This window comes from Lipophrys pholis (genome assembly GCF_963383615.2).
Source record: "Lipophrys pholis genome assembly, chromosome: 11".
Classification (NCBI taxonomy): Eukaryota; Metazoa; Chordata; class Actinopteri; order Blenniiformes; family Blenniidae; genus Lipophrys; species Lipophrys pholis.
In genome coordinates this window covers 22,371,494-22,383,951 of record NC_137631.1, presented here as the reverse complement: position 1 = coordinate 22,383,951, position 12,458 = coordinate 22,371,494, and the positions used below count along the sequence as shown (strand labels likewise).

The window sequence follows — 12,458 nt, the reverse complement described above, 5'->3', positions numbered from 1 at the left end:
ACACACACACACACACACACTTTGTGCGGGTAAATATGTAATACCATGGCAGTACTGAAGGAAGCTGTGGTCAACAGTTTGCTTTTTTTAAACTGCTCCAGAGCTCGTTTTGTTTTCTCCCTATGAATGCTTGCACAAGTGTTTATTTTATTCATTAGTGATGCAACATGACTCCTAATGTCCTTTCATTCAGTTTAACTCTGTATTTAGTATCTCTGCGATGATAAACATTTCAACATCTTTTTAAAATCTCAACATGTTGCCATTAATTGTAGAGCTCAGTTTAAGCATGACGCATATTTGATGGAAACTATATGTCCCGTCTGCTTCCTGCTGGCTGGGTGTTGGCCACTGGGACGACCCAGCTCACGTCTGGCTCTCTCCCGCGCCCATAAAACAGCAACAGCCTCAAGGTGTCTGCTGACAGCCAGCTGCTTCGTTTAAGGTTACAGCTGATCTACATTTCACACACTCCAAGCTCACAGTGGCTTGTTATGTATCGCGACAGGTGAGCTCAGTCAATGGTGTGATTGCATGGAAGAGAATGAGATGCCCATGCTTTCAGTGGAGGCTAGATTGTAGTTATACAACAGACTACTGAACATGCTTTCTCTCTCTCTCTCTCTCTCTCTCTCTCTCTCTCTCTCTCTCTCTCATATGACCCGAGGGATTGCATAAGCAGCCATCTGAATATAGAATGGCGGACAGTAATGACTGTTGTGCTTGAATCTAATTGGTCTAGACACAATGCACGAGCCCCATGACCCCGTTGTTCACATCTTTACCTTCAGAGTGCTCCGTTATCATCACACACACAGCAATCAATACCATTTATCATGCAATTACAAGGAAAGTCACCTTTACAGTAGTGTAGATCACCGGGAGAAATATAGCTCCCGTTTAAACTCAATCTAGCCCTTTTTGATCAGTAGATCTCCTTGTGCAGCAGGTTTGATGACCTGATGTCAGAGTTTGTCATGAACAATATGTTTATTGTCTGAAAGTCCTGTAAATTAGGAATCATAAAGTGAACTTTGTTTACCTGAGGTGGTGTGTGATCAAGAAATTGATGCTCATGAGATTACAGTTTGTCAATAACGCCACCGCAGCATAAGATTATGACATGGCTGATAGCATAATGCTTTATGTACAAACAGTGGCCTATTTGGTTATTAAACTGATGTTTCAATCCGTCACTTCCCATTTTAAATCAGGGAATATGTGGAAACACGAGTTATTAGCGAAGAAACAAACAATTGATTCAAGTTGAAATCTGAACACGGATCAAAGCTGGTGCAACAGATCAAACACAAATGGGATTGGATCCGATACTTCTTTGCCGCATTTGTTTGGACACTTTTTGACTCTTTTATAAGCATTTTGTAAGCATTTTGTAAGCAATAAAGAGCTCTCAGCTGGTAAATGATACCACCAGAGTAATCCTTTGAGTGCGTTCGGTATTGCTGTAGAAGTTATTAAAGTTATGTCATTATAAAAGCACTTTATATACCATCTGTGTGCAGATAATAAGAGGCCAGTGACAGGACAATAATAATGAGATGAAATAACCATCCGTCTTTATGGGACAATGTGACCAATTCCCCTCAATTGCATGTGATTTGGACCCAGAGAAAACGCACAGGGGGAACATGCAAACGCCGCACAGAAATGTGCTCGGGCTTGAATGTTGTCACTGTGAGGCGAGAGAGAGGTCTGTGATATGATTCTTCCATTCTTCATGTTTTGGTTTGGACCAAGTGTGAAAACAGCCCAAGAGGTTTTAATGGCGACATCTGATCTGCAAGTCTAATATTGTGCGTATGAACTTGTCATAAATGTGCCGAGCGACTAATTAGGTTTTATTGAAATCCAGAAAATGACAAATGAGTAATTGAGAAAATGGTAATTTCGTGTGTCATTTGTTTGACTGAAATGCAATAAAAAAGAACGCGAGTGATGTGTTGAATGATCTGTCCTGTAGCAAATCTAATCCCTATACTGTGTGTTTCTGTGATAAAACTGCAGGGACTGTTTTTTTTTTTTCTCTCTCTCTCTCTTTTTTTTTTTTTTTTTTTTTAAATCACTGGTGCATCTGAGGGTGTTTTTATTTTTCAGAGGGTAGTCTAGTGAAAGCAGCTCTTAGACGTGGTGTGTTACTGTCAGACCAATTATCACCACAACACTGAAGATGTTAAACACCCTGGTGGTGCCGTTGTAAACATCTGTTACCTCATTAGACAGCTCAGACGCTCGGTGGGAAACATTTTCCCTTTCATGCTATATTTTTTCCACTGAAAATAAAATACAGATCTAATATTGATCTAGAACTCATAATATATAGTAACATACAACACTCCCAATGTAATTCAGCCTAACAGGGTAAGGTTAAGGATATATGATGGTTAACGGTAAAGGTGAATACATGAAGGTAGAAATCATAAAATAAGATAATAGTGAGGAAAACCACTCCACTAAGGCATATATTTATAACATTACAAACTGCAAAGCACTATACAAAAGCCATATAGATAGATGAGTTTAAAGACATCAGTATTAGCGGGCGGTCTCAGATCTTGTGGATTTGAATCCTGATTGTACATTTACAGCCCGGATCTTGTTTTGCCAGGTCATGGCAAGAACCACAAGGATGCAGCATCGGTGCGAGCCACTCACCCAATCCCCGCGGCCTGTGGGATCTACTACTTTGAAGTCAAGATTGTCAGCAAAGGTCGAGACGGGTAAGCAGATGCGACGCACTCTCAGCTTTATTGCCTGTGTACTTTGTGACCTTCCCGACTCCAGAGTCACTTCTGATATTTTCAGTGCGCCCAATCAAATCAAATGCAGTGACTTGCAGTATTTCAGATTTGGGTGTGCATAATAATAAGATTGTGTTTAATGAGATTTGGGTCTGCATGGTTAGATTGAGAGCTACATGGTATATTGTGAATTTATCATGATATCAACATGACCGACTGAACTGTGATGAATAGTGTTTCCATACACTGTTCATTCCTGCTCTGTACGTTCAAAATGACAGAATTCAAATATTAAAGATGAAATTCCTATTATGACAGACAGACAGAATAATGTTATACCTGGTGGCCATAGAGCAGAAGACAGAAGCATAAAAAACATGAAAAAATGACCAAAAAACAACAACGACAACAAACTGCTTATATTAACGCAATATTCAACATGAGTATTTCATGTTTACCTGATATATGCATGCTTTATTAGGTTTGTGCATACACAAAATTGTGCGAAACAATGTGTGCATGGGATTTTTACCCGCTGAATGTGTTTGGTGTGTGGACTTAAATGAGTAAATTAAACACTTTTATTAGTTTGTTATTCACACAAAAATCTTTGTAAGATAATGTGCATGTGCACATTTTGACATGCACATGCAATGAAGTGAATTCTCCGAAATCTCATCACATGCCTTGACTGAATGCGGAAAAACGTACACACACACACACACACACACACACACAAGTTTTTCTGTGACTGTGTTCGCTCCTTCATTTTCTCCTATTAGCTTTTATTACCGGGACTCTGTGAAGTCAGTCACTGTCTCTTGCTCAGTTCGTTGAGTCGCTTCATCATATCGGCTGTTTTCACAACAAATGTTATCAAAGAAGCCAGCGGGATCAACGTTTTTATCTTTCTGTGTGCATTCTCACATTGAATTCTCAGGCTGGATGTCCAACAGTTTCCTGTTAGGGTTAGTGTTACTGCCCTGTCCATGATCAGACTGGAGAGCTGTGACTAAAGTAGTAGAAGAGTCCGAATTAAATTAAGAATTAAATTGCCTCCTTATAACAAAAGCAAGCTTGTGTAATGGACATGGATATCAACAACTTGAGAAATACTGTTAAAAGTGCATCAATATTGAGTAACTAATCCTGCATTCAGTGAGATAGTTATAAATTCATTTGTAGCAATATTTACCTCTTGGTATTCATTATAACCAGACATTTCATTGGTCACAGTTAAGTTGCAACACAATACAACATCTTCAGGTCTGTCTTACTCTTGAAATGTTTCAATGCCACAAGAGAGAGAGATTCTTCAGATTTGTGAATGTTAAAACTTTTGTTCATTTCCTGTGTCAGCAGTGTTAGGGACGTTACAACTCCCAAAAATGGCGGCTTTGGCAATAATCCTTGCCACGTCAAATCCAAAGGGCAAAACCTGACTGCTGTGGGTCTGTGAAGCAGAAGAATCCAAAGCTTCCTCGTAGCTGCAGAAGAATTATCTTAATGTGACATTTGGCCCAGTTATTTCCAGAAACAGGAGAGAGAGAAGTGCTCTGAGCTCAAAACCGCTCTTCATCGGATCCCTATGGGACTCAGTTATTTACTGACTAACGCACCTCGGTTAGCCAGATGAAATACCGAAGACAGTTTTTTCAAGGGAGCAGACTAAAATGCAAATAGTCCAAATTTTCCCACATAGATGGCATACTGATCTAGTTTGTATGCTAAATATATTTATACTCATCACAGGAAGAAAATAACCCCACCAAATAGTGAGTTTCAGTCAGGTAAACTGACTTACCAGGAGGTAGTTTCTGCTAAAGGGTCATATGATGCCACAATGTGGTGGGCCCATGCAGGAATGATGGTTGTGGCCTCTTTGAGCTCTGCCTGGCAGTGACATGTGGTCTACTAAACTACCAGCTGCTCACCTGTGAAAACAACTTCCTGGATTGGCTCCCAGGTTAAAACTTAATGGTACATGGTCCATTTGCATTAGGAAGAGTTAGGCCGCCAACCTTCATGACCAATTGAGGAAATACAGCCTTCTGGGAGAACCTAAAAGCTGAATTAGTTCTGGGCATGAGGCGATGATACAACCTGATCACTTCCCTATTAGAGTTGGACACCATCAAGGGCAACCCATGATTCATTGGAGAGGTTATTATCCTGGGTTTGGAAGCGGTCGCCCCAGATGAGCTGAAAGACGTTCAGGTACAGCGATGCCTGGGCCTTACTGCAATTCATATTGCCACTGTGACCCCATGTGGACAAAATGGAAAGATGGATGGATGGAAGGTATTTGTATCTGGCCATATTCTTTCCTGATTAGTCCACAATAGGATGAGATTTGGCTCAGAAGCTTCTGACATACCGAACCACTCCCTGGCCATTCAAGACATAATATCTCCAGCAGATCCTGGGCCAACCCCAAGGCCTCCTAACAGTGGACCATCTCTGGTTCACTGCCAATAGGAGTGGATCACGGGGACCCTAATCAGACATGAACCACCTCAACTGTCCATCCTGGACAACCAAGTTCCTCACTCTGCTGTGAAAACTCAATTCAGCCGCTTGGATCAACCATCTTATAATTTAATGAATCATGAATTAAAGTTCATGACCATTGGAGAGAGTGGAGGTGTTGTTCGACCATGAACCAGCAAACTTTATCTAAGTAAAAAAAAAAAAAAAATCATCTTGCATCTTGGATACAGTTGGTTGGTTTTCACACTTGGGCAGTCAGATGTAGTGTCCTCATGACCACACATGACTTTTCTCCACAAATAACTTCAACTCCTCCCTTCCGACCGTCGTTACTGGCTTCATCTAGCATGAACAACTCTAATAAAAGACAAAAAAGTATTCATTCCAACTGCTATCAACATTTTATTTAGCCGGGTGAACCATATCATGATTAATAATCTCTTTTACAAGTGTGTCCTGGAGTGCTGGGGAGGCTGAGGGTCTTGCTCAGGGACTCCTGTTTCCCCACAGTCCAAAAAACATGCACCAGGAGTACCCTGAGGAAACCCACACACTCACGGGGAGAACATGCAAACTCCACACAGAAAGTCCCTGAATTTGAACCCACGACCTTGAACATTAATGAAGTGGTTTACTTCATGTGTATTACAAAGTTTAGAGGGTTTTTTGTACATTCACAAAAAAAAAAAAACCTGTGTGTCTTAATTGTGATTTTTCACTTTACCTTTTTGAAAATCATGTTCAAGATTAATTTCCACTTCTACTACAGGTTTTTCTGTTTCTGATCATTGTAAAACTTTGATTTTACGGAGTACAGAGTGTCATTCAAATAACTGAAGTCACAGCAGAGAAACTATCATCTCATGGGATAGTGTTACATCAAGTTACTTTTTGTATTCGTTATTGTTTTTATCTTTCTGCTGCTTGGGCCGCAATGTTGACCAGACTAAAATGAATAAACCGTCAAAACCTGACAAATGTTTTCCTCATGAATAAACCAAACCAGACAGATGTTGCTGCACGGTGGCAGAGTGGGTGGCGTTCTGACACTGTTCATGAAATTGTCGGGAAAACTGAATCAAATGGTAAAGAGATTTTCTCACTGCAGTCTCGATGACTCAGGAACCTTTGGAAGCATCTGAATGGCACGGTATGAAGGGTCTCAGGTTTACTCTGAAAGATCAGACCTCAACTTATTTGTTTCCCCTACAAACGGTGCCGCACAACTAAGACTTATTACTGCCTCTTGGCCAAAGCATCTGCTGGGACTGCCTGGATTGTTGAGCAGTTATAGTGACTCTGCAGATTGCTGGGCCATGTGTTTAGATTTGTGACTGACAACCGGCCCCATCCTCCTTCAGTCAAAGTCTTGGGCTGCATAATGTAGTGTTAACACTTCCCAGTTCCAGTTTAGCAGCTCAGTGCAAACCAAAAAATAACTGTGGTGTCAGAGATAGTTGTGATGTGTGACTGTCTTCATGTTTGACTGAGCCCTTCCAAATCAACCAAGCTGCCCAAGAGTCACTCAACAGCCGTAAAAACACTGAATTTGACATAAAATACAGTTTGCACAATGCTGCAAGGCAATTTTCTGCTACTCTGCACAGACATCACAGGAAAGTCTGCATAAGCCCTGCCATGACATTCCTTTGTAAGTAGCATGTACTGTGTGTGCTGTATTGTGAAGTTCCAGTGAAACATGATAGTCACTTTTCAAAACAAAACATACTTCAGTACCATGGTCTTGTATCTCTGCCTTCACTCACTCAGTATATTGTCATCTAATTTAAACCTTTAAAAATAAGCTGATAATATAAAATAAAAAAAGCAGCCATGATGCGATTGTATTCAATTCTATGTGATGTGCTGGTGGTATCTACACTAATGGAGTCGGTGTGTTGGTTTGTTATAGAGATGTCACAATTGGATTGGCAGTACTTGATCAGCGCCAATTTTAGTGTTATAGTTTTTAATTGATTAGCAAATTGAGCTGCCATCTAACATCCCCAATCACTTAATCACTTCTTATTACAATTTACATGAAGGCAAAAAAAATGTGATTGTGACACCTACAACTGTTGGATCCATGGCATGTCCTGCTCTTGAATTATAATTCAGACACTGCCTTACCGGAGCTGGACAGCAAAGTATGTGACAACATACAAAAAGTGAGCATTATTGGTGATCTGCTGATCCTCGCTGCACACTGGATTGATTCTGACACTTTTCAGTAGAATCCAGCAGTATTGCATACCCAACAGTTTCATAGAACTTATGGATCAGAGCTGTGAAAGAAAACATCTAGACAATTGACTCAGAAGTAAACAAAGAAAAAGTTCATGCTATTTGTATACCATAAACTCACTTTGCACATCAATATACCAAGAAAAAGTAAGAATCAATTGGGAAAGACTCAGCCAATACTCCATATAGGAGTAGTTGGCTCTGTTTGCTCACATAAAGAAGACTCAGGCTCTGTTGATGACTTTGGTGAATGGTGTTTACATGTTCTCTGCGTGTATGTGTGTCAGTTTTTATTTTGGAAGACTGGCTTCCTCCCATAATCCAGACGAATGCACACTGGGTTAATATATGATTCCTAATTGAGTGATAGATGGATGAATGGAATTGGACTGAAAAGCCATCCGCTGATTCCAAAGTGAGCTCAGACTCCCGTTTCAGTTGATGACTACTTTTTTCACTTCTGTAAGCTTGCTCACATCAAAATGATGCAGGTCATCTGCTTATTCCACATGTGAGGGACTTAAGACGTCACAGCTGACCTCAGAGCTTCCATAAACCAGCTGCCAATTTCTGATGCAACTCACTCCACAGTGACATCTTGACGTGTTTTTGAATATAAAGGAGATCAGACACATTATTTTCAAAGTTATTTCTGCCTGATGCCCGTTAAATATGAACTTTATCTGGTTATTTCTCAATGACTGCTAATATTTCAACGTGACACACACACTTCCCAAAACCTCCGAACAAGTAAAACTATCTTGTTTTAAGTCAAAATATCTCATTACACTGAATCAAAGACAGCATCGCCTAACAAACGCCATTACAATGACATGTAAGGACTTATTTTTAAATGGGTTTATTTGACAAAACTTTCATTCCTTCCATTCATATTTTTTTTCTTATTTCAACTTATGAGGTGAAAATGCTTTAATTACACATTTTTGCTTGTATTTAGTCAAGAACTAGAATAAAGTATCTATTCAGTTGCTCAGATTGCACTCTAACCCCCCCCCCCCCCCCCCCCCCCCCGCAAATAAAAACAAAACAAAAAGAAATACCTTTCAATGAGCTTGCGGTAAGATGGAGTCAACAGTCTCTTTAATCTCACTGAATTTGTACTTGTTTAACAATTCTTCCTTGGAGTTTGAGATATTGTGACTAAAAACTAAACAAAGGAATGTCTGTTAATTGATAGCTGACGACACAAATTTAAATGATCTTGATCCTGAAGATACTGAAAAAAATCACTTTGTTAGACTTTTGTCTAACAACCGAACCACTGTCATTGAGAAGAGTTTGAGTTTTTTCTGCGTTCCAGTAAGCATTGTTCTCCTTTTGTTGTGTGCAGGTACATGGGCATCGGCCTGTCCGCCCAGGGAGTCAACATGAACAGGCTGCCTGGTGAGTAACACGGGTGATATAACCAGCAGGAGGATGAACAGACACACATTTGGAAGACAAATCGATCCTGAAATTAATTTACAGATGTCACAATGGGCGGGAGGATGTCAGAATATTATAGATGTGAGACCTCCAAGATCAGGAGTCTCTGGTCAGAGCAATCAGATAAATGAGGTGAAATCATAATTCCCAAGGTTACTCGGCACAAACAGGTTGCATGGCGAGTGCTTCATCCCCGCAACAATAGTGTCGGCTCACTGGGACGGCGCCAGGGTTTCTTCTACTTAGCGGCCGGGTCGGCCGGGTCGGACGGGTGCGTTGGCAGAAAAACTTCCCGCCTCACGCTCTTTCTTTTGTTTGACGCCGGTTCCACACATTACAGTCCACACAGCACAGTTAGGCAGCTCTGGAGAGGCTCGACCTCCAACGTTTCTAATTACTTGTTGGCCATCGTTTCGAGCCCTCCAACCTCACTGGCTCAGATTACAATCGGGCATTGATGGCGTCCGTTGTGTTTAGTTTAGCCTCTACATCACGGAACAGGGTTTTTTTTTTTTTTTATCAACATTACAAACCCTGCAGAAGAGTTGGTTATGAGTCACTGTTTTTCATTGAGGGTGAAGATATTTTTAGCGCTGATGCAGCAGAGGAGGTAATGTGGATGATGAAGTATGATCCGTAAAAGAGTGAAGAAGAACTAGATTTTGTGGATAAATGAAGGAAGCCGAGGTTATGATCTGCTCCAGTTGCCTTGGACATCCGAAATCTGAGCAGATTTCAGAGTTGTGGAGTAAGGAGGATTAAAGACCCCCAACTTTGAGGCCCCAAAGTCCTGCTTTTAACATGGCTGTGCTCAGTGTTGGCATTGAAGATTGATGGATTATTTCAGTGACAGTGACAATCAGCTCTGCCTCAGCATTACTTGTCTATGATAAATTACATTATTCTTCCAGGATAACAGCTATACTAGATAGACCATGTTGTTTTCTGACTTGCCGTTTTGTGATAATAAGATGCTATAAGCTTTAACACGGATTAGTTTTATGTTGCACTCTATGTTACACTCGCAATTCAAACACGTGCAGTTTAGGTCGGGTTAATTTTTGACTGTAAAGGTAGATGTGAGTGTGTGCCATTGTCTTTGTGATGGTGACCTTTCCAGGATGTGTCCTGCATTTTCCCCCATTGTCTGCTGGGATCGACAGCAGTCATATGCAACCCCGAGTTGGGTAAAGCAAGCATAGAAGATGGATGAATGAATGTATGGAATGGCGAGTGAAGACAGCCAGGTCAGATTTAGGATTGTTGGGGAAGGAAAGAAATAAAGTGGTGTTTTTGGTTGTGATTGGGTGTGGCCAGTTTGTGGGTTTGAGCGGTCTGAGAGCTGTAGGAAGAACATGTCGGGACATGTTTCAGTGCTGTCAAACTGACCGCTGACAGATGATGTGGACTCGGGCTATCAGTGTGACCTTATGCTAATCCGATGAAACACAAATTCTTTAAAGACTTACTCTGATAGACTGCTCAGTCTGAGAAAATATTTTAGCCAACACCCGGGTAAATGCTTATGGTTTTTGCAGACAGGACGGTTAAGTGAGTTTTCCACATGGTTTAAGGATGTCATCGCCATATAAATTACATTAAAAATGACCTGTTAACAAAACTTGGAGGCTTTTGTTTGACTGCGAAATTATTGGGTGCATTCAAGTGATTTCGCATGTGAATTTGCTGGACTACAGAGGTAAAACCTGGAAATAGTTTCCGTTCAGTTATTTTATCCCAAAGGTAATGTTTTTTGGGTTTTTTTTTCCTTGTGGAGTTTGGTTAGATGTCTTGGGCTAACGGCTGCAGTACATTTCAGTTTATTCTGGGGAATAAAAGGCTTCAATGAATACTGTTATGTGATTTTTAAAGATTCTATACATGAAATAAAGAATAGAATAGGCTTCAGGGGCTGTCACAGTTGTTATGGAATCACACCAAACATTGACGAGTCAGCATGTTGAGCTCTGTTGTGAGAAGTCAAGATTTTCTAGCTTGGAGGTTTATCAATTCACGTTTTTGTATTCATGTCTTCAAAGTGGAGGGCAGTGCTTACCAACTAGTTTTCCCTTTGAGTCCCCGAACTCTCACTCTGTTCTCATGTTGGCCAAAACATTACATTGAAGTAGACAGACTTGCTCCCATAAACATGCAAAACCACAAACCCTCGGAATACATGGAACGGACAGTTTCCCAGATCAGCGCTAGAGTTGAGAAAAATAGCTCATGGGATTCTTTCACATGTGTGAATAACCAGCTTTGGGCTTGTCCACATGAGAATGCCGTTTTATGTAACCGCATCAGTTTTGGCTGATCATCCACACGGTGCAGCATTTCAGGAGCCAGAATGCAAAACACACATTTACAGAAAACGTTGTCATGCTGTTTGGTTTACTAAGGCGATATGTTGGATTTCAGGAATACGAGGATCAGCAGGAGCATTCTCTGTCTTCTTCTGTGATTTTGCATGCTCCGTGCTCTTCATCTCTGTTTTTAGCGTATATCTGTGGCAGTTACAGCACCACCTAAAGGCCTGGCACACATACCACTTTATTTTGAGCTGTTTTCATAGTGACTTGTGGACGTAAATTTTTTTTTTTTTAAGGACGACTGGTAGAAAAAAGATTTTTGGGCTTTTGGCTTGTGTGGACAGGGCCTCAGAGGAGACAAAGGCTTGCGCTCTCATGTGATTTCTAACACTTTCTCAAGGGTGTCCTGGGCCCCGGTTTGGGAATCATTAAACCCATCAGGGCATGAAAATGCCGCTTCCACCCTTTGGAATAAACTAAACCTAGACGCTGTTTATGTAGATTGACAATAAGACTTCATGACATGACTGAGTATTATCATACTATCATATTACTTATGCAGATGATGTTAGTGTCTATATTTACCCATCCATCCATCTTCTCCCACTTATCCGTTATCCGTTTCCGGGTCGTGGGGGTGGCAGTCTGAGCACTGTCACCCAGATCACACCGATTAAGAATCTTTCCTGCAGGTGGTGAGCCCACGGGAAGGTGGCGCCCGGCGTGGGACATGAACCCACTACCTTGAGATTGCGAGTCTCATGCTCTACCAACTGAGCTAGCCGAGGCTTTATTTATTACCCTCTGCTATTATCCACTGCTAATTCAGTATATGTAGTTGATTGTATCTCGAGTATTCGAGCTCCATCCGGTTGTCCAAATATATTTTTCAGTGACCACTGTCACTCCTTGGTGCAGCCCAAAGAGGTCCCAGACTCCAAGGTAGAGATACAGATTGAGATAAAAATTGACTCCATCTATTCATCCTCTACCTCTTTTATCTCTGTTGGTTGTAGAAGAGAGGCTGACTATCTGACCCAACACAGGAAGAAAGACAAAACACAATATAAGCAAAACACATAAAAGGCCATTAATCTTACGTGCAAGGCTTTTTCCACAGTCAGAACATCAAACTTTAGTAACCTTCTTGACCAACGAATCGACATAAAGAATTCAAGTTAATTCTTCAGATTCTGTTAATATCTTACAA

At 40.9% G+C, this 12,458-nt stretch overlaps 1 protein-coding gene across 1 annotated transcript in view; it reads left to right on the top strand.

Moving 5' to 3' along the window:
• Positions 1-12,458, top strand: part of ranbp10 (RAN binding protein 10) — a 44,791-nt gene that overhangs the window by 15,948 nt on the left and 16,385 nt on the right. The window contains exons 2-3 of the mRNA XM_080474486.1: positions 2,627-2,738; positions 8,845-8,897. Of these exons, the coding sequence (XP_080330612.1) occupies positions 2,627-2,738; positions 8,845-8,897 (165 nt within the window). The remainder of the gene's footprint in view (positions 1-2,626; positions 2,739-8,844; positions 8,898-12,458) is intronic.